Source organism: Phyllostomus discolor, chromosome 12 (genome assembly GCF_004126475.2).
Source record: "Phyllostomus discolor isolate MPI-MPIP mPhyDis1 chromosome 12, mPhyDis1.pri.v3, whole genome shotgun sequence".
NCBI lineage: Eukaryota > Metazoa > Chordata > Mammalia > Chiroptera > Phyllostomidae > Phyllostomus > Phyllostomus discolor.
This window is the reverse complement of record NC_040914.2, coordinates 76,848,095-76,870,425: the sequence shown is the minus strand read 5'-3', so window position 1 is coordinate 76,870,425 and position 22,331 is coordinate 76,848,095. Positions and strand designations below refer to the sequence as shown.

General features: G+C 55.5%; 1 protein-coding gene across 2 annotated transcripts; it reads left to right on the top strand.

Moving 5' to 3' along the window:
• Positions 1-8,388: 8,388 nt before the first annotated feature.
• SNAI3 (snail family transcriptional repressor 3) lies at positions 8,389-17,413 on the top strand. Of its 2 annotated transcripts, XM_036012392.1 has the most exons (4): positions 8,389-8,524; positions 10,908-11,519; positions 13,549-13,733; positions 14,092-17,413. In XM_036012392.1, exons 1-3 carry the CDS (start codon positions 8,449-8,451, stop codon positions 13,728-13,730), a joined length of 870 nt encoding a protein of 289 aa, XP_035868285.1. In that variant the 5' UTR covers positions 8,389-8,448; the 3' UTR covers positions 13,731-13,733; positions 14,092-17,413. The 2 variants fall into 2 exon arrangements, with proteins under 2 accessions (XP_035868285.1, XP_028357945.1); XM_028502144.2 differs by lacking the exon at positions 14,092-17,413 and having other exon boundaries at positions 13,549-13,863.
• The last annotated feature ends 4,918 nt before the right edge of the window (positions 17,414-22,331 follow it).

The window sequence follows — 22,331 nt, the reverse complement described above, 5'->3', positions numbered from 1 at the left end:
GCAGTCGGCCTCAGATGCCTTCGCTAGGAAACACCCTCCCTCCAACCAGTCTTGGACCCCACTGGCCGAGGGTGCCAGGTTCCAGGGAGCCCCAGAGCTGCCTGCCAGTCTGCCCTTTCCACCACCTTCAGAGGTAGCCTGGGTGCAGTGTGCACCGGAGGAGCTCTCTGGGTCCTGCCCCAGGCACCCCCGGGACTGACAGGAGAGGCAGGGTGGTACAGCAGCTAGGGTCCCCCCACAGGAGGCCAGATGGCTAGAACCCCAGGGCCTTGGCTGCCATGAGGCCCTCTCGCCCCACACTGCTGACTGGCCACCAGGCTCTCGGACACAAGGCCACCTTCCCCAGCCTCACTGAGGGGGAAGGACCAGAGCCTTCCAGCTCCTCAGGGGATGTGGAGCCAGCTGGGGCAGTGCTGACAGTCACTCCCTCCTGCTGCCCCATCTCTGCTCCGCCCTCTAACCCGGCACCGCCCTCCTCCCGGGAACCTCCCTGGCACCTGACGCTCTAGGTATGAGGTTGGCAAAAAGTTCATTTAATTTTGTCCATACACTGGGTCTAGCAGGGCTTGGTTGTCTTTAACTTCATTCAAAACAATTTTGCTAGATTGTATTGTGGCAGCCGTCATATCAGTGTCCATTTAAAAAATATTAAAATTGGTGAATTTTTGTGCTGCCATTTTAATATTGAAGATGGAAGAAGATAGGCAATATTTTTGGAGTATTATGCTTCACATTATTTTAAGAAAGGTAAGAATGCAACTGGAACAAAAAAAAATGTGTGCAGTGTATGGAGAAGGTGCTGTGACTGATCAAACGTGTCAAAAGTGGTTTTCGAAGTTTCCTGGTACTACTGACAGTTTGGCCAAGTAATTCTTTGCTGTGAGGCTGCCTGACACACTGGAAGATGTTTGGCAGCACCCCTGGCCTCTGCCCACTGGAAGCCGATAGCAGGAGACAGCCAACACACTCGGAATATCCAAGTAAGTAAAGTTACTGATGAAAATGAAAAATGTGTCTTTTATTTTACAGGAAAAACGTAACAGACTCTTTGGCCAACCCAATAGTAACCTCCTCCAGAGCCAGCCAAGCCTTCCTTGAGCCAGGACCCTTGTCCATTCTTCCCCCAGAGCTGCCTGGACACAGTCTGTGGTTCTGGGCCATTCAAGGGGGCATGTGTCCTGCCTCCAGTTAGGCCTTAAACCTTATTGCAGGGCTGGTGCCAGTATGCGTGCTCACCACTCGGCCACTGGCCAGGCCTGTCCACACCCAGTCAGCCCCCCACCCACCGCCTCCTGGGGGACAGGACGGTGCTGCTCCCACAGACCCAGGCCACTCAGTCGCCATGGCCCTCGGTGCCCAGGAGCCCTGGAGGTGGCTACAGAACATCTCAGCAGGTCCTGACTTCACCATGCCCTTGCTTGCTGTCCGCCCGTCAGGGAGATGTCTGGGTGATGGGGCCAGAGGGGATCAGACTGCCACACAACAAAGCACACAGCACACACACGGCAAATGGGGACACAGGGTACACGCAGGCCTGTGGGAACATATGGGCCATGCCAGCCACACCATTGCTCCAAACCAATGTTCAAGACAGCCTTCCCAGGGGAGAACATCTGCATGAACCCCATGGGGAGGGGGGGCGTGTGAGGCCTAGACTGGCAGCCTTGCGTGCAGTGAGGCATCAGGGGGCACCTCAGGGCGAAGCTGCCACACCAGCAGCCTCCTCTTACTTTGGATAAAATCTGAAGTGGAGCTTCCCAATGAGGACGGGGGCCTAGACTGCAGCTGGGGTAGGAGCCACACACCCAGGCCAGCCCCTCGTGTCCTTCCCGAGGTCCCACCACAAGGCCACAGGGCAGCCGGAGCCAGCGCTGCCACCTGGCTGCGTCCCAGGTTTCCCGCTGCCCAGCATGTGGGCTCAGACACAGGGCGCCCCTGCTTTGTGGTGGGAGTTCCTGAAGCCAGGGTCACTCCCTAGGACAAACGCAGGGACTGACAGTCCCTGGCAGCTTGTTTCCTCTGCACAAAGCCAAGCAGTCCTTATGTTCAGGGTCCCCTTATGCCTATGCCCTGGACTGTCCCCAGCTGGAGGTGCCATGTCCTTTCGTTCATGTTAGGTGCTCCTAGAAAGTGCCTCTTTGTTCGCTGGTATCTGGGACTTTCCTTGCTAGGAAGGGAACAAGCAGCCAGGCCGCCTAAAGGAACGACACACAGCACAGGGCCCCGGGCCCAGGCTGGGTTCCCTTCAGTAGCTCAGGGCTCCCGAGAACTGGCCACCAGCTCCGGGCTCAGGGAGGACTTACAGGGCAGACTGGGCACAGTGGTGCCGGCCCACCACAGAGCAGCCTCCTGGCGGGCTCGGCTCAGCCTGGGCGTGTGGGACCCTGGGCGGGTCCTTGCAGGAAGTACAAATGTGTCCAGGGGCCTGGCACCAGGAAACGAGTGCCTGCTTCCCCTCATCATCAGGGGCCCAGCCCACCTGCTGCACAGGGCTGTACCCCCCTCAACCCCCTGGGCGTGGTGCATGGTGCCCAGGAGGGACAGGGCGAAATTACTGCCCCATTTCCTGAAGGAAGAAAGAAATTCCAAGAACTTGTCACAAGGGATGAAAAGCCTGACATGCCATAGCCATGGACTCCTCCTACTGAGGTACCCTGACAAATCCCGTGTGGGGGACAGGATGCCTCTGCCCCCAGGGTCTGGTGTGAGGAGGGACGCTTCCTCATGACACAGCTGCAGTTAGTGCGCTCAAGGGGGAAGGGCCTTAAACTCGCTCTCGACAAGGCATCCTGGTGGATGGGGTCTGAGGCGCCCTCCTGCAATCAGCCTCGGGACGCATCTCTAGCCGCTCACTCTCAGTCAGTCAGAAGCAACTAGGGGAGGCTGGCCTCTGGGCCACAGCCTGGGCTTCAGCTGAGGAAAAGGACAGGCGAGCCAGTGGGAACAAGGTGGGCTGGAACAGGTTGGCTTCCTCCGAGTGCAGCCTTCACAGCCACGGGTGCGGCCAGCAGCCGGGCTCCTGGCGCGGGGTCCTCCGGGTGAGGAACAGGAGAGGCAGGCACCAGCAGGCTGTCTGGTGGGCCTGCGCCTCCCCACGAGTCTATGCTATCAAACCTCTGGACACACTTAGAGAGGAAGGGGCAGGCACAGGAACAGGCCACTGGGAAATGCAAGCAGCACCAATGTGGCATTTTTCTAGAACCTCTGAGCACATTTGGTGTGTGGGTTTGTAGTGCTGTGCTTTGTTAGTTCTTCTTGACCAGGTGGGCCCTCACAGCAAGTAGGGGACAGCAAGGGCTGCTGTTGGGGTGAGTGTCCTGGGTGACTGTAAAAAAAAAACCCCACAGCTATGTGGCTTCCACAACACAAATGGATTCTCCCATAGCTCAGGAGGCCAGAGGTCCGGGGGCCAGGTGTGGGCAGGGCTGGTTCCTTCCGAGCGCTGTGAGGGAGCATCCATTCCGCCCCTGCTCTCCGGCTCCCCCAGGCTGGCTCCGGCAGCTGCCGCATCCTTGGCTTGTAGATGTGTCACCGACCCGTCAGCTTCACGTGGCATTCTCCCTGTGCCTTCACCTCATCTGCCGTCTGTGTGTGTCTGTGTCCAAATTTCACCTTTTATCAGAACACAAGTCATCAGATGGGGGCCACCCTAGTGACCTCCCTTTGACCTACAAAGACCCTATATCCAAGTAAGACCACAACCACAGGTGCTGGCGTTAGGACTGCATGTCAGTTCGCCATCAGCACACGCTGAATAGGGAAGCACCAGGTGTGAGCTGAAGCTTGGTGCTGCCCAGAAAGGGGTGGCAACGGGTGTCTGTAATCTTATCACACTCTTGCTCCATTGCCTTGTGGATTTCTGGAGGGTGCTGGAACCACCGCTTGGCACCAGGGTTGCTGAGGGCCCCTTGAGAGGTGACCCACTGCCCTGACCCAGCCCGGAGACAGAGCCAGTGGGCTCCTGCACAGGTGTACTGCTCAGTGTGGCAACCAGCACGCCTGGCCAGGGAGCCTGTCCAACCCACTGTAGGCTCCTTTGGGGTGTGCCTTGAAAAGACTCTGAGTCCTGCAGTGGGAGGCTTCTAGAGAGCCTGCCCTAGGCCAGGTCGAATGCCAACAGGGTTCCCAGGGCCCGGGAGGTGCACCCTGGAGTCCTGGGCATGCTCTTGCTGGCAGGGCCCAGCTCTTTGACTGGCAGCTGCTGCAGAGGTGAGAGCCAGCGAAGACGCCTCTCCGGCAGACCTTAAGGACAGGACGGACCTTGCTGTTCTCTGTGCCCTGGTGGCGTGGTGAGCAAGAGAAGCACAGCCCACTGACCAAGTGGACTCAAGACTGTGAGTGTCGAGGTTCGGACACTGCACTAAGGGCGGATCAGCACATGAGGAGGTCCAGCCATCACTGTGAGAGAGAACCACCCAACACGTGGCTTTTTGAGTCTCTCCAGCAACCTGCGGGGGATGAGGGGCCAGCTTCACTGAGTGGGCAAAGGAGAGTGCAGAGAGGACTCAGTGGGGTGAGCAGGTGGGAATTGAGCTGTGGACTCAACAGACCCCTCGCTTCAAGGCCAGGGCTCACCTGCTGATGCCTGACCTCTGCATCACACGAGAACAGCTCCTGCAACCTCACACACTCACCCACATGTATACATACACACACACGTAGTAGGTGTGCATGTACAGGACACAGGTCTGCACATGTGCACATACAAGCATACACACAAACTGACACAGACACACACAGCACATCCCTGCCTGGCCACTGCTCAGTTCTTGCCTTTCGTGCCCCAACCCCTAGCACCCTCCTCAGCACCCAATGTCACACTCTCTGCATGCCCTAAGGTGTCTAGGCCTCTGCTGCCTACCATATAGACTGTGTGCGGAGGGACAATGTCCTCTCTCAGTACCCCCGTATCACACAGGATGTGTCCACTGACCCTCTATTTAAGATCCAGTATCACCTCTAACCATCAGGCCTCCAAATGGGATGAGAGGAGCAGCTGTGAGCAGTAGTGAGTTTGCCTTCACTGGGGCTGACCAAGCGCACACTGGCCACCAGTCTGACCAGTCGTTGGGAGCTGGAGCGTTGGATCCAAGTTTTCACAAATCCATCCCCTTGGATAGCATGGGGGTACCTCAAATTGGGGTTTCCCAACTACGGGCACCACTCCTCAGGGAATGCTCCACACACTGACACAGGGGGCCACTGTCGCAGTGGCTGGTGCCCCCAGCCCAAGGGCCATCTGCTTGCGGCCTGGGACAGATGAGCCCCAGCTTCAAGGACCAGTTCTGAGCACTATTCCCAGTCCTGGCCCCAGGCTCACCCCTGGAGCCTGGTGCCTTCACACCCATGTGTTGGGAGCTGCCCTGCCTGGTTTCAGAAGCTGTAACCCCCCATGGCTAAGGCTGAGTGAGTAACCTTCGGACCAGAAGCCACTAAGGAGACAAAAACTTATCTCCCTGGCAGGGGCACCACTTCTGCTCCTTTTACTTCATCCATAATTGGCCCCCAGTGCTTGATCGGTTAGCCAATGACGGGTAAGATTCCCCAAGGGGGGAACAATCTAAGACAGGCACAATCATGTGGAAGCCCCAAGGAAGGACTTGGGGGGCTACAGCAAAAGGGAGTGATGGACCCTCGCCCCTCGGCTTTCACAGAGCCTGAGTCCTCATTCTGACTGTGAGAAGTCTCCTAATCTCCTGGCTACCTTGCTTTCCCTGCCTGACTTAAGCCTGAAACAATGACAGAGGGCGGTGCAGCCCTGTGCTAGAAAGGGCAGGTTCCACAGGGAGATCAGGCCTAAGAAAGAAAAGGTAAAATCCAGTGAAATCTGCTTTGCTAAGAATGCTCTCAATTAAATGATAAGGGTCCCAGCAGGAAATGAGTTTGTTTTCCAAAGTTTTGTAGCCCTTTAGCTAACAGACCCTGACTCAGAATAAGCCTTCGTAGTTCTTTGTATGCTATCTATTGTTTAATCCTTACTGCCTGACAATGATTAATAAACTTTACCTGTATTCCTGTGCAAATTGAAAGCCAATAAAAACCTGCCAAGGCAAGAGTCGGGGCGCTCTCCCCTTGAGAGAGTAGCTGTGCCATCCCTTTCCTCCACAGGACTCGGTAGTCTGTGTGAATTTGTCTCATATCTCATCCAAACACCGCGGGCACTGCAGGCTGGTGTCTGCATCACCCATGTCTGCAGTCAAGAGCACAAACAGGGGCCCAACCCCCAGCCCCCAGGGACATGCGCACCTGGGGCCAGGTTATCTGGGGACTTGATGCTTTTCCATCTAGTCCGACAAGTACTGTTGAACACCCACTGTGGACCTGAGTACTGCGGGTGCTGTGCGGGAACAAGGGTTGACTCCCATGTGGCCCAGGAGAATGGGAGTTCCCACACTGACAGAGGCCGATGCCCCCAGTGGGGGTGGGGAAGCAGCCTGGCTCTAGGAAGCTGACACCCCCCAGGTCCTAGGGGTCCAGGGAAGACTGCTGTGGTTTCTTCAGGAAAGGTAGACCTCGGTTCCCAGCAAGCCACACCCTGAGTGAGAGGGGGATGCTGAGAAGTGTATTTCCTACCGCAAGGTGAAGCGTAAGACTTCACCCGTCAGGCACAGGGGCTGTTCTGAAGACAGGAGAGCACAGAGAGAAGCAGAGGGGGACCACTGCACCCCTCTCCCGAGGCTGCACAGATAGGGACAGGCAGATGCTGAGGTTTTCCTCTGTTGGTACCACTTGGGTCCCATAGCCAAAAGGTAGTCTGTGCCCTCAAGTGAGAGCAGTTCTGAGATGTTAGCAGCAACTGGAAACTTCCCTTTGGGCCATTTGTTACAGCCGCCCCAGGAAAGGAATCAACTGCCCCTACCCAAAGGCTCTCTCAGGACCCTCAGGTCCCTGGTGCATTTCCAAGATGAGATTGGCAGATTCTCCACAAGAGTGCTCGAGCTTCCCTAAATAACTGTCTCTCTGGTGATTAAGGAGGAGGGGTGGCTGAGTGAGGAAGAACAGTATGGGCAAAGGGTTGGCCCAGGTGTCTGCAACTGTTATCTACGTCTGGGAGGGGAAGAAAGGGTATAAATAGAAACCTTTCGAGGCCCAGGAACAGGTGAATAAGCAGAAGGCAGTCACGTGTCCTCTGAAAACCACATGCATGGCAGCATGGTGCCAGGCTATGGCCCATAGGAAAGACTAGTGTCTTCTCCTGTCTGCATGACCTGACCTTCCATGTGCCCGCACCAAGCAACAGACGGGGTACACACACCTCGGGTTAGGCTAGAAGTGTGACCCCAGGTCCCAATTCTACCGCTTCCCAACTCTTCGGAGCTTGTTCTCTCATCTGTAAAACTGTGGGAATGTAAGGCACTGTGTGACACGGCCCTCCCTCCCACTGCCTGCTCGGGTTCTTCTACAGACTCGCCGCCATAACTACCGTGCCTCCCCTGTCCAAGCATCGAAGAGCACCACAGCATCAACGCAAAGCACCTGGGCCTCAAAAGGTTCTGCTGGGAAGGCAGGCTTGCTGCATAGCCATAGAAACACCTGGGGCTCTCGGGGGGCTGGCCAGGTGCTGTGTCTGCCCACTCAGAGCCTGCCCCATCTAACCCCTGAATTCATGAAATGTCCACATCAAAAGGGACCAGACACCCAGAACTGATTCACCCAGCTCTTTGTGGCACTGAGGATTCCAAAGGACACTGGAGGAGGAACACGGCTGCCCAGAGTCACAGGCAGGCTGTTGCAAAGTGCACGTGCTTTGCCCTCTTTGATTAAACTTCCAGTAACCACATGTCTGAACCCCTTGGAATTCCAGAATTCTTTGTCCTTTCTCCCACCAAATGAGCTTTCTGGATGCCTGGGGCCAACTCCCAAAGCAGTCTCCAAAGGGAAGGAGCCCACTGGAAAATGGTCCCAGCTCCATCAGGCCTGCTGACCACACTGTCACCATTATGGCTAATCAGCTGGGTTAGCTTTGGAGTTCAGGGCTTGTGCTCATCAGTCCTACAGCTGCGGGTTTCAGCAGGAGGTGGGGCATGCGTAACAGGGTGGAGCGAGGGTTACCCCAGGTTGGGCTCTGGGCACGTTCCCATGCCGTGTGCACTGGAGCTGGCTGGGCTAACACCCGTCCCTGACCTCCGCTATTTAGTGCCATTTAGTGGGCAACCAGTGGGTGCATCAGGCCGCAGGGGTCGGCGTGACTCCCGGCGCGCGCCAGGGAGGTCCCGTGGGCAGGACACGCCGGCCACGCGCTCCTACCCCCACGCCGCGCACCTGTCCTGGGCGTGGCCCCAAGCCCCTGCCCCGAGGTCCCGCCCCGCCCCGCCCCGGCCGCGCCGCGTGCTGGTTGGCGGAGGCAGCGCGCTATGCTAATAAGCCTGACCCTGCCCGGCACCTGCCGCGGAGCTGCGGACCCGCGTTCGGTGGACTCGCAAGTGGGACCCGCGCCTGCGAGGAACAATGCCGCGCTCCTTCCTGGTGAAAACGCACTCCAGCCACAGGGTCCCCAACTACGGGGAGCTGGAGACCCAACGAGGTAGGGGCTGCCGGGCTCCGCAGCTGCCGCCCAGGGCTCGAGCTTCCTCGGGGCAGGAGAGGGAAGCCCCTGGGAGCGGGGGACACCTGTCCCAGGTAGGAAGAAAGGCGTTAGCTCGCCAGCACGGCTGGCTCCGAGGCCTCGAGGCTGGAGGTAGGTTGGTGGTCCCAGTCCGAGTCCGAGTCCGGCGGAGCGCGTGGGCATTCTCCCCACTTAGAGAGGTTTCTAGGCCCCCAGTCACTCTGGGCTGTCCTGCTATGGCCTGGCGCGCCCATCCCAGCTAAGGGGACCAGGAGCCATCTTCCTGGGGCAGGAGGTTTGGGAGGCGTCCCGGAGGTGGTGGGAAGAGAGCCGGAGGGCCACCTGGGGCTGCCGTCCAAGGACTCCCGAAGAATATCCTGGTTTGGGTGGCGAGCACAGGGGCGGGGAAGAGGGACCATGGGTTCTCTGGTGGCAAGGCCCAGCTCATTTAGTGTTCCGAGGGCTCCTCCTGTGCCTCCTCGCTCCTCCTGAGGGTCTCCTTCCCTCTGGCCTCCCCTCACCCCAGTGGAGGTTGCCCAGAACAGGCTGGGCTAAAGGGCTGCAACCCTATCCCCAGTGGGCTTGGTCAGGATGTGGGAGTCCAGGACCCAGCACTGTTCCCTCGATCCCGTTCCCTACTGGGCATCAGGACTTGAAGAGGCCCCAGAGTAAAGCCTCTAGAGCAGTCAGATCTGTCCCTCCTAGCTCAGCAGCTTCTTGGGGCTAAGACCCCCTGGGGGACTGCTTCATGACTCAGAGTGGGAGAGAGGAAGGGGAGAGACTGTGGTGGCCTAGGCACCTCAGAGCCTTTATTGCTCTCAGAACCCTGTGTGGGGAGGGAGTCTCTGGCCAGTACCAGCGTGGGGGCACCACCAGGGGGCACCTTCCAGGACCAGAAGCCTCACTTCTGGGTTCTGAAATCAAGTTCGAGTCACCAGCAGCGATTTTATAAAATAAAATAGAACAGAAACCATCAGAGTGCAGTGCTCCAGATAAAGGAAACTTTTTTCTAGCTTTATTTTCAAATTAAATTTATAGGGGTGACATTGGTAAATAGGGTCATATGGGTGTCGAGTGCACATTTCCATGGCCCATGATCTGTATATCGAGTGGTATTCCCATCACCCGCAGTCAAACCATCTTCCATCGGCACATATCTGGCTCCCTTTGCCCTTCCCTGCTCCCCACCCTGCCTCCGTAACTACCATACTGTCATCTGTGTCTGAGTCTCAGTTTTATATCCCACATCTGAGTGAAATCATATGGTTCTTGGCTTTTCTGACTTATTTCACTTAGCATGATATTCTTAAGGTCCAGCCATGTTGTCGCAAATGTCAGTATTTTATCCTTTCTTATGGCTGAGTAGTATTCCATAGTATATATGTACCACATCTTCATTACCCAATTCTCCCCCTATCGAAGGTGGCTTTGGTGTGTCTAAGAAAACTTTTGTTCAGATATATATTATGGAAAGCCAACCTTACATGGGTCACAGTTTTAAAAGTTTAAAAACCATGTGTAGAGTATGGTCACACAGTGTACCCACTTCACTAATTGAATATGCAAATATGGGCAGCTCTGCAAGGCCAGTGATAGGCTGTCCAGGAACAGCCTTGCAGCCCATTAGCTCCCTGCTTCCCTCCCTCTCCCCTTCCTTTCCCAATCTGGGGCCAGAGATTTATTTTAACACATAAGGAATAAGAAGTGGGCTGTGGGCTATTTGGATATGTGGGCTTTGGGGAGATGCAGAACTGCCATCTGCTAATGTGTTCACTTCGAGGGCCTGCCACTCCAGGTCAAGGATGGGGCGCGCTGGCTCTCCAACATGGTTATAACGGGCTGAGGGCAGAGGACAATCCCTCTGGACCAGGACAGCTGGCAGGAGGCTGCCTACGTGCACCAATGTCAGATATCGAGGGGAGATCAGGAGGCAACTGGAGGCTAATCAGTTATTTTCCATGGGGTGGCCTGCTGTCACATGCTCTGAATTAGTGCTGTGTGGGAGCCTGGGGGTGCCCTGGTAGCTGGTCCTGAGGGGGGGCAGGAGCTCAGAGAGAGGGTCCACCCTGCCTGGCAGTGAAGGAGCCTCCCTTGGCCCCATGGAAGCTGTTTCGGGACTCTGTAAGGTATTTCTCTTTGTTTGTTCTTAACGAGGAACAGAGATTCCTGCTCTAGACCCCATGGTTTCCAGGCCGCCGTCACTTCCCCAGCTGCCACCTCCATCTTTCAGGTCTTTCCCTTTATGCCAAGCTGCTGATGGCCGAAAGACGGGCTTAGAGCTGGACCTGAAATGAAGTTAGAGAGCACACCACATTGGGACTGAGTCTTCACCTTTCCTTTCTCTCTCCTTCTGCCGTTCTAGAAATCAATGGCTCCTGTTCTGCCTGTGGGGGGCTGGTGGTGCCCCTCCTCCTCCCAGACAGCGTGGCCCCTCCCATGCCTGGTGACCCTGCCCAGCCCTGGGACCACATCTCTGGCATCACCTGCATCTCCCTGCCCCTCCCGGAAGCTCAGAGGGCCTCTGAGCCATTGGACCCCTTGGACGTCAGCTTGATGGACCCTCATGCTGCCCGGGCTCCCAGCATACCCCTCAAAGACAGCCTGAACCACCTCAACCTGCCTCCACTGCTGGTTCTGCCCACACGGTGGCCTCCAATACTGGGCACAGATGGGGACCGGGCTCCGGACAGACTCCTGAGGGCTGAGCAGGCCCCCTACTCCCCAGGTGGCTTCCAGTGTCCCCACTGCCACAAGCCCTACCACACACTGTCTGGGCTGGCCAGGCACCAGCAGCTGCACTGCCACCTGCAGGCTCAGCGCTGCTTCACCTGCAAGTACTGCGACAAGGAATATTCCAGCCTAGGAGCCCTCAAGATGCACATCCGCACGCACACGCTGCCCTGCATTTGCACCATCTGTGGCAAGGCATTCTCTAGGCCCTGGCTGCTCCAGGGCCACATTCGGACCCACACAGGTAGGACAGCACTGGGTCCACAGGAGGGGTCTGAGTAGAGGCAAGAATGAGACCTGGAAGTTACAGAGAGGGAAGGGGGGATTTTATGAACAGGAGGATGGACATTCGCACAGCTTTTGCTCTCCAGTGTATCCATGTCTTGGGGCCGTGGCACAAAGTCCCACAACCTGGGGGTCTCAGACCATCAGCAATGTCCTCCCTCACTGTCTGGAGGCCAGAAGCCCAAAGTCCAGGTATCCCAGGGTTGAATCCTTCCTGTCTCTTCCAGCTCCTGGAGGCTGCAGGCATCCTTGGCTTGTGGCCACATCACTCCAACCTCTGCTTTCGACCTCACATGGCCTCTCCTCTGTGTGTCTGTGTCCAAATTTCCCTCTGGTTATAAGGACACCAGTCATATTGAATCAGGGCCCGCAAACTGCAGCATGACCTCATCTTAACCTGATGACATCCGCAAAGCCCCCATTTCCAAATAAGGTCACATCTTCAGGTACCGGTGTTTAGGACATGGATGTCTCTTTTTTGGAGGACACAGTTCAACCCCTAACACCCAGGAAAGTGTAAGATGCACAGGACTTCAGCAGGGTCTGACTTTCCGTATTTCACAGCCTTCCAGAATTCTGGAAGGAGGAGTGGGGAGCAAGGAAGGCCTGGGCTGGGGGTAAGAACCCCAGGGGTCGTAGTCTATCTGAAGGACAGACATGACAGCTGGGACTTCACTCAGAAGTTGGGGACCTGGAGCAAACCTGTCCCTGGGTAAGAGGGTGGCCAGGAGCCCGCAGGAAACAAGGGAGAGAGGAGCAGCTGTGGTGAGGAGACAAAGATAGAAACAGAGGAAGGAGAGGAACGTGGACAGGAGGCTGAAGGAGGCCGGAAAACCGTGCTGTATTATAACATACGGCCCAGAAGGAGCAGAAGGCCCCTGCCACGGAGAGAGGCAGTCAGTAGCTGAAGCGGACCTCAGTCTGGGGCTTCGCCGGAGCCCAGGACTTTGTCAAGCACACCGTGCAGAGTGGGAGACAAGAACAGAGGACACAGGTCCCAGAATAAGTGTCTGGTCCTGATCACAGACCCACAGTTGCAACACATACTTTCTGTAACAGGGGCCTCCCTAAACCTAAGTCACGGCTCTGGGACTGGAATCTTCTGAGTCACACGTGGGCAGAGGCTGGAAAGAAGGGTTTTACTGGAAAGGAGCCGCTTTCCTTCACCCTTCACTAAGGATGTCACCCACCATCAGAGGCTCAGTGCTCCTGTTCTGGGAGCCAGGATGGGGCAGTCCCCACGGGAGGCTGGCCTGGCTGGAAGTGTGCCTAGGTGTTGTGCAGTGGGGACCTCAGGCTGGTGTCTCTCGGGACTCAGTAGGGCTGCCGGACAGGAAGCCCCTCTGCACAGACAGAGAACAGGTGACTCTCAATGGCCCTTCCTTTTATACTTGTCGAATCATCCTGGGGCCAAGGCCCCAACAGAAGGGCTTTGTCCAAATCCCTGGTGGTCTGACTGGAGGCGGCCTGAAGGATACAAGGATTTTAGCTATTCCTAAATGCCCTTCTGTTGCAGGAGGAGGGCTCACTCCTTCTAGCACACCTTCTGGGAGCCTGGCCAGTCCCCACCACTGGCTTTCCATGGGCAGGCGCAGCTGCCAGAAGGTGCCCGTGCATCTCACATCCAGATCTGGGTGGCAAAGGGCCCCAGGAGAGCTCTTGCAGAAGCAGAGAAGGATCCAGCAGCTGTGGTAGATGTAGCAAAGATGTGCTGGACCTCTGCTCTCAGGAAGGGTTATGTATGTCATTCCACCCTGTCTGCTTGGGTGCTTGTGTGGCCTCTGGGCCTTGAAGTCTCTTCCTCGGGCTGGGCTCCAAGGCCCCTGTCACCTGTGTCCTAGGGAGGGGGTGATGAAGATAGATGAATTGGAATTGAGTGAGCATTTGGAGAAGGAGGGATGGGTTATAAACAGGAATGCTTGAACCCGGAGGCCACCTTCCCAGCACACTCCAGACAGTCACACACCTGTCTCTTCCCTCTTCCCCAGGGGAGAAGCCCTATGCCTGCTCTCACTGCAGCAGGGCCTTCGCCGACCGCTCAAACCTCCGAGCCCACCTGCAGACACACTCTGACACCAAGAGATACCAGTGTAAGAGCTGCGCCAAGACCTTCTCCCGCATGTCACTCTTGTCAAGGCATGAGGAATCTGGCTGCTGCCCCTGTCCCTGAGAGGTACGGCTTTGGTGCAGGTAGGAGGGACAAGCCCTCAACCCAAAAGGCCACAGCTGGTGCCCCTCTCGGCAGCCTCCTGCTGCCTGGTGCACTCAGAGGAGCCAGAAGTCCTGGAGGGCGGGAGCTCACCGCCCCCACCCCCACTCTCGCTCCGGGCCCTGCTCTCTGGCATGGCCCCCCTGCTTGCCACAGCGGGCGTCTGTTCCGAACCAGAGCAGCCCAATGGGCTGCCAGGGTGAGCGAGGGCTGGTGTAGGTCTCCCACCTCACTCTGCCCACTCAGAGGGCACTTCTCTCCCAGGGGTGACTTCCAGCCAAACAAGAACCACTGTCTCATTTTCCACTTGCTCTGGTTTCAGCTTCTGTTTCTTTCAGAGTTAAAGACTGATGGGGGACTGTTGCCAGCGTGGACAACCCCGCCATTAAGATGATGGACAGGGCTGCCTATGGAGCTCTTCGCAACTGCACGTGAACAGCCTGACTTGTGCCGGGCGCATTGCGCAGTCTAGCCCGCATGGGCGTAGCTACCTCAAGGCTCACCTCCCCCTGCCTTTGGTTTGGAATCTGGGCCATGCTGCCTCATGTCACACGTGTGCACCCACGCCCTCCTGATCTCTGAGATGGAGCAGCACCGAGAAGACCAGCAGCTAGGTCCCCATCCACAATTGTGGGGCAATAAAGAGTCTATACACTCAGGCCTGTTGTGTCCTCTGAGGGTCTACGTTTTCCCGGTCCCTTGCATCTACAAAGGAGGCCCAGCTCTCAGGAATTCTCCAGAGGCAGCAGGATTCCTGGCCACAGAGGAGGAGGAGGAGGAGACTAGGAGTCAGGGCATCAAACTGTGAGGCTGCTGTGGGTTGGGGAGCAAGGCTGCAGGAGGCAGGGTCTAGGTGAGCACAGGTGCCTTCTTCTGGAAGACAGACAGGTGCTGGGAACAGGATCAAACAGCATGGAAGGGTAACTAAAGGGCAGGAACCTGGGGATGAGCAAGGGCTTACAAGAGAGGTGTGTAGAAACTATAGCTGGGAGAAAGCGCCAGGTGGGCTGTGAGCACTGTGTGGCTGGATGCTCATTTCCCCCAAGGTCTACGTTAGAAGAGAGAACCAGTGCTGTGTCCGCACATCTGTCCACTGTCACCAAAGGATGTGTCTTCATTGCACCATCTCTCATCAAAGGGCCACATCCCCATGTTTGCCCACAGTACTGTTGCCTTTTTCCAGCGTGCGTCTCTTGAGGCCACAGGCATCTGTGAACTGAGTGAGTGGCCCAGAACTTTGACCCCACCCAAGACACACATGCCTCGCCAAACCAACTCAGATGCCAACACATAAGCACCTGCCCCCCCTACCGCCCTAGTAGTGTCCTGTGCCCACTGCACCAGCGTGGTGGCATCATGACCTTCTCACAGGGGGGCCTCCTTTCACCCCCAGGCTCCTGGGTGGTCACCTGTTGGACTGGTCCCGCCTCTTGCCAGCGTGTCTCAACAGTCTTCAGCAGGACCCTTCAGGAAGGGTGGCATCCAGGACCGAAGAAGGAGGCCTGGGTCTTAACAAAGACTGACTGAGTCCTTGACATTGGGAGGGGACACCTGCTCCTCTGCAGGAAGGGTGGCCTGTGCTGTTAGCGGCTCCACTTCTGTCCCCAGCCAAGGGAGAGTTAGGCTCCTTGGTTCTGGCCTTGGAATGGAGCCACACAGCAAGCTGCAGAGGTCTCCCTCTCGGCCCTGAGCCACCAGACGCTGAGCCACCTTTGCATGTGAGAACATTTGGGAACATTTACCAGGACCACACTGGGTGCTAAGTATCCTACTCTGCAGCCACCTCTGCTGCAGTTCCAGCCTTGGTGGCCCCCACTGTAGACTCTACCTGATGCTCCTCAGAGGATGAAGGGACCTGGGTGGCTGGTGTAATGATGGCCATTGGAGGGGCCTGCGGGCATCCCAGAGGAAACTGACCTTGGTCTTGGGCTTCTTTGGACCAAGGTGACCTTGATGAAGCAGACCACCCAGGAGAGGCCCCTGCCTGACATACACCAGACCATCGCAGTGGCTGGGATGCAGATGCTTCTGAGACTGGGAATTTAGCTAATATATCAGTTTGCTGTGGTTACAAAGTCTCACATGCTGAGCAGCTTAAATAGCAGAAATGTACTCTTTCATAGTCCTGCATGCTGGAAGTCCAAGACCAAAAAGCTGGTGGGGCTGGTTCCTCCTGACGCTGTGCGGAGAACCTGTCCAGGCCTCTCTCCCAGTCCTGCTGGTCTGTGGGCAGCCTTTGATGTTCCTGGGCTTATAGAAGCATCACCCCATCTGTGCCTCCATCCACACAGGGCGTCCCCCCTGTGTGCACGTCTGCCCGTGTCCAGATTTCCCCTTTTTGTAAGGATACCAGACATCTTGGGTTAGGACACACCCTATAACGATTTCATCTTCACTACATCTGCAACTTCCCGATTTCCAAATAAGGTCACATTCTGAGGCACTTAGGGGTTAAGACATCAACATGTAGGTTGAAGGGACATCATTCACCACCCCCAACAGCTGATGAGAACACACGATTTGCCAAGAGATGCTGGGTGGCTCCTGCGCTTGGGCCTAAAGCAAGGAGAGCCACATCCTATTCTCCCCCAGCCCACAGAGCACCAGGGGTCAGTGGGTTCTCACTGACAGAGTTACTAGAAACACCCCCTCTGACGGTCTGAGTCCTCCTGCTCAGTACCTGGCCCCCCGCTAGTGTCTGGTGTCTGGGCCCCTCCTCTCCACCGCGCCAGAGGGCCCTGCGGGGCTGAGGACAGGGCCATGCCCTGAAAGGATGATCCGGCTTCCAAGCCGTCTCTCGAGATGCCTGGCTCCTCTGCTGAGGGGGTCAAGCTGCCTGCGGGTGGGTGCCCCTCCCCAGGCCTGGCAAAGGTGAAAGCTCCAGCCAGCATTGATGCTGCGCCTGGCCAGCTAGCAGGAGGCTCTTTTTCTTTTTCTTTTTTAAATAGCATCCAGATGCCTGAAGGAAGCTATATTGTAAATTGTGTTCTATTTCTGGGCCCCAATATCTAAATGAAGCAATGCACCTGTTGGGTATGAAGGAAGAGAATTTCACAGGCCTAAAATAAAGTCAAATGTTTGCCCTTCTGTACTGGCCCATGGAAAATGCTCTTATATTTATATCTGGGCTGGTGCAGGGCAGGGTAGCGGAGCATCAGTTGGCAGAGGGGTGAGGAAAGGCCCGGGCACCTGCCAAGAAACTGACATGGGATGAATGGGGGGGATGTCCCACTCAAAGCCACTCGGCAACAGCCAGGTTGCGCTGAGGCCACTCACCCCCATGGGCCACACTGCCTGCTGCCCACTGGGGTTCATAGCCTCCCACCCTGACCCGCCTTTCTTCGTTATTTGGCCTGATCATGAGAATTAATCCGGATGCCCATTCAACATTTGGGTTTCTGGGGCCCTCTCTCCACCCCTCCAGAATGAGAATCAGAAAGGGGTCTAAGGCTGGTTCACAGTCATCCCCAGGGGATGTTGGCGTGACCAGCTCTCTTCTTGAGGGACTGCTATTTGGCCACTCTCCTACTCAAATCTTTACTCATCACGTTCCCACTCTTCTCCCTAAAGAGAGCCTTTTGGTTACACTCCTCCAGGCATGTTGCTGGGACCTCTCTCCAGGGTGGGAGTCTGGGACCCAGGGAGCTGGAAGCAGGTGTTTTGACAGCAGCTTGATTAAATTTGGGCAAAAGCAGGAGCCTAAGAAATCAAGGGGATTCTGGACAAGAGAAAAACCGTATAGTGGGCTCTCCAAGTTTGGGGACAGCAGCTTCCCAGCGCAGAAGGTGCTCCCAGGATGGCACCAGTGTGCCCAGGAAAGAAAATCACTGGGCAGGTCGGGCTTCCCCTCTCCTCACTCACAGACACGAGCGCCTGGCCCCCACCGGCTCAGCCCTGGAAACAGCTGCGAGAGGGACACCCAGTCCCTCAGTGGCGGGGCCCTCTGCCCACTCTGTGGGAAGAAACCTCTCTCTTGAAACTACAGACACTCTAAGGTTATGCCTTCCCTTCCAGATCCCAAAGGGCTCTATAAATATCATTTTGGCCCTGAACATTTGGGGGTTCTCTGCAAGTTTGAAAATAGCCCACTTGTTACTATCTATATTCAGAGAACCCACTCTTGGCCCCACTCGGTAGCTAAGTATAGCTCCCTGGCAAAGTTCATTGGAACAAAAGTTTCCAGGCCTTCATCACCTTGTGGATGGTGGAACATTCCAGGGAGAGCACCTCGGCGGCCAGGACTCAGAGGAGCTCAGAGAGAGGCTAGACCTGATGCGGGGCGCAGGCAGCACCCTCCCTCTCCCTGGGCTCGGGCTGAGGAGTCGGAGGGCCCTTGGCGGACAGGGGTGTGCCGGCCACATCCAGAAGGGAGGTGCTCTGATCCGGTGCCGTGAGTCCACCGGGGCTGAGCCAGTTTCATTACGAAGACTTGGGTTCTTCATCCATAAAAAAGAAATCATGCCAACCCCTATTTCGGCATTCAGGAGAGCGCCAAGTAAACATAAAAGTAAAATCAGACACCTAGTACAGTGAGTATAAAATATAATTGCTAACTTCAAACAAATTCTCAGCCTTAACTCCTCATAGAATCTGTCCATTTCTTGATCACCAAGTTCTGGCTGAAGTAACTCTCTGCTCCTGCTGCCTGGCCAGGCCGTGAGCTGCCTGAGAGCCGGTCCAGTGCCAGCCCAGGGCGTCCGTCCGTAGGTGCCAGCAGAGCTCTGGATGGAGCTGCAGTGTGTGAATGGTGCGAAGGGCAAGAGGGGCGAGGGGCAGGAATTCAGACAAGGTCCCTCCTGTTGCGTGAGCATGTACCAACTCTGGGTATGGAGCAGAGGAGCTGCAGGCTGCCTTTCCACCACGTGAATCAGTGCTGCCCCCACCCGCAGGCTCACGGCTGGCTCTCCCTCAGGGGGACGGGGAGCACTGGGGCGCTCCTCACCTCCCCTTCCCCGCACCTCTGTCCCTCAGGGCGCCCCCTGTTTCTCTCCTTGGTCCTTCTTGCGAGGATCAGCTGCACCTGGTCCTTAGTTGCTCCCGTTTTGCTTATCCAGCTCAAAACACCAGCTCCCAATTCCTTCCCCCAGAACACACAGCGACCCCTTTGTGGGCAGCTCAGATGAGAGGCCCGAGGGCGGTGGGCGGAATCACAGGGGCTCTTCTGTGAAATCTGCATATGCACCTTTTGAAAAGTAACTGTTTTGAGTTGGCCAAACAGAGAGACTGAGATTGAGGACAGTCGGGGCCCAGGTCCTGCTGCCATTCCTTCGCTGAGCATGGAAGTAGGGACGGCCTGCTGCCCCCAGGACCCTCCCTCGCACCCGTGGGTGAGGGGTGGCCTGCTGTCCTGTGGCTCCGTCACCTCTCCTCACAGGGTCAGCACCCTGGGCCAGGAGATGTCACAGGCTGCCTTCAGACCCCTCTCCCAGGGGCTCTGCCGGAGGACACTGCACGCCGGTTGGCACACATACTGAAAGTGCCCATGCAGTCGGGGCGACGTCACGTCCACCAAGGCAGCCCAGGCAGAAGCAGACGGGAGAGCCCAGCAGCTACTCTCAAGGGATATTCATAAAAATGGACTCAACTCACTAAGACTCTGTTTCAGAAAAGAGTTCCTTTTCACAGAAATATTAACATGTGATGGGTTCATTAACAATGATTTTAAATAAATTCAATAAATCTTTTAAAAAATGTATCAACTTTAATTTCTAATAGAGGTAAATAGAGGATAAATGCACTCCACATAAATTATAGCTCTTTGGGGTCTTCAAAAATTTTGAAGAATGTGAAAGGGTTCTGAGACACAGAGCTTAAGAATCACTATGCCTGCCCTCACTGGCAGAGCTCAGTGGATTGAGTGCAGGCTGCAAACCAAATTGTCGTTGGTTCGATTCCCAGTCAGGACACATGCTTGGGTTGCCAGCCAGGTTCCCAGTGGGGGCCACGTGAGAGGCAACTACACATGGATGTTTCTCTCCCTCTCTTTTTCCCTCCCTTCCCCTCTCTAAAAATCAATAAGTAAAATCTTTTTTTTTAAAGAATCACTATTCCATATGTAATTCTAATAGTCCACATGTGATTCTAATATGCAGACACGAACCCATTGGTGCCAAAGAAACAGCCACCCAGCCCAGTGCTGGAAGAAAAGCTTGCACCAGCCTTGGAGAGACAGCTCTCTTGTCTCATGGGTGACTTTAGGGGTTATTAGGGGTAACTCTATGTATATATTCTGCTTTGCCCATGAACTCTAGAACTTCATCACCGACCCACTGTATCAGCGGGAGAATGGCCCGATAGTCACTGCTGGAAACCCCTACACTCCTGAGACCCATGTCTAGTTAAGTCTTTCAGACCATCCTCTTCCTCTTGATCCTCAGGGATGTTGCCTCAGTTCACACTCACAATTTCCATCTTCGATTTGTCTCCCAAACTGCACCCCTAATGCACTTCCACTACCCATTCACCACCCCTCCACACTGCTCCAACCTGGGACAGGGTTGTCTGTCCCTGCAGTCTCAAGTTCAAGTCCATAATCCTTGGCATTGAGCACAAAGCCACTTCCTCCCATAGACTCCCACTGTATTGTACCACCCTGCGTGTGCCACATGCCCAACCTGTACTTGGCCGGGTTAGACATTCAACAGACATCATGAGAATAAAGGGTACTCAACGGGGAACACGGCAAGGCTCAATCTAAACTAGACTTTTTTTTTCTTTAATCCATCCCTGGAGCTAATCTCACAGGCATGGCTTTTTCTCATCCTTGGAAAGAAATCTGTTCTCTTCAGTACAAACGTAATGAGCACTGCTAACCCTGAGAGGCAAGCAGCCTCCTGTATACCCACACTGCCTGAACCAAGCCCTGGATCAGTCTACCCAGGCAGGCTGTGGCACCAGACAGCGGGAGCACGTGCTTGAAGGCAAGCGAGCTGGGTGCACGTACCCTTGACAAAGGAAATGCTTTCCAGGCTGAGTGGCTCAGGCAGAGAGACGCCAAGGCATGTGCAGAGCAGTGGTGCCAGCCAGCCGGCCGGCCCCATCTGGCGAGGTTTCCTCCCCACGTGTGTACAGTCAGGGAGGGCATCTTTGGAGCCCATGGTTTAGGAAACGGGAAGCTACAGAAGCCCTGTGAGTTACTTACTGCTTTAACCAAATGAACATGTTATCCCTTCTGAAAGGAAGTCCTCCCAGAGCTTCTGTGGGGACCAATAATAGCCACTCCTTCCTGCGGACTGACACAGGCGTGACACTGACATGACACTTCTAAAGCTGCATCCTCTCCTAACGGACGGGGAGAAAGGTACAGAGAGGTTAAGCAGGTGGTCCAAAGTCACACAGCCGGTCCGTGGCAGAGCTGGGATTTAAGCGTAAAGCACTCTGGATCCAGAGGCTGTCATCCTTGTCACCCACTAAGGAATTCTTAGCATTCCTTTCACTTGCAGATCAGAACTGGGGAGCCAGATCAGGATGGCAGGTACTGTTTTACAAGCTGGGGTCAGGGCATGAGGTGAGACGGTCAAGGGTGACCATGAGGTTGTGTGGGAAGGGCAGCTGCCTGGGCCCGGAGGGAAGCATTTTGGAGCTCTGGAATTCCAGAGTGTAAAGCTAGTTCTCCTTCATCCCCTGGTGAGGGGAGAGAAGGCGTGATAAATGGAGTAAAATAGGGCTGGAAGGAAGTTTAAGAAACAGGGAATGCTCAAAATGTTATAGAGTCGACCAGGATTTTAGGAAACAAGGGAGAGAGTGGCAAAGAGGAAAGGAGACAAGGAGGTCAAAGGGCAGCAGTGGAGCAGTGGCTCCAAAGGTGAATTAGGAAAGGATCTCTCCTGAGCCGTTGAACAGCTTGGCTTGCAGCCTCAATAACGGGCCCAGTGAAACACCTGGCATGCAGTAAGTGCTTAATAAATGTCCAGCGCTCTGCACTCTATGACTCACAGTTCTGTGTTTTTCTGGTTTACCGTGAAAGAGACCTTCAGCCATTTCTGTTGGAACCACAAACCTTCAAGGAAAGATCGGCAGCCAGATGCTAACAGGTGGCTGGAAGGCACCTGGTCATTGCCAAAATACTGGCAGGAGCAGGGACAGTGAGGGGCTACCTCGAGGCAGGTAGAGACACCACAGAGGATCCCTGTCACTGTTCACAGTTAGGTGAGCGCCAGGCTGCTCTGGGCTGGTTTCTCCCGAGGTCTCTTTCCTTGCCTTGCAGACAGCTGCCCTCTTCCTGTGTCTTCCCATGGCCGTCCCTCTGGGAATATGTGTCCTGTTTTATTATTCCCCCTCGTGCTGCTTCAGAGCCCACCCCACCAGCCTCATTTTTAACTTAATTACCCCTTTAAAGACTCTGCCTCCCAGCAGTCACATTCTAAAATCCTGGGGGTTAGGACTTCAACATATGAATTTTTAGGGATACAATTCAGCCAATAAGAGCTTCCTTTCAGAACCATTTTAATAGTTATAAATTTATTATTTTTGGAGGAAAAAAAGGAAGGAGGGAGGGAGGGAGGGTAGGAGGTGTGGGGAAGGGGAGAGAGAGAGAGAGAGACATCGATTTGTTGTTCCACT

Coding starts and splice junctions, on each gene's coding strand:
- SNAI3 (XM_036012392.1), top strand. CDS start 8,449: ATGCCGCGCTCCTTCCTGGTGAAAACGCACTCCAGCCACAGGGTCCCC. Junction 8,525..10,907: donor GGAGCTGGAGACCCAACGAG/GTAGGGGCTGCC, acceptor CTGCCGTTCTAG/AAATCAATGGCTCCTGTTCT. Junction 11,520..13,548: donor CCACATTCGGACCCACACAG/GTAGGACAGCAC, acceptor CCTCTTCCCCAG/GGGAGAAGCCCTATGCCTGC.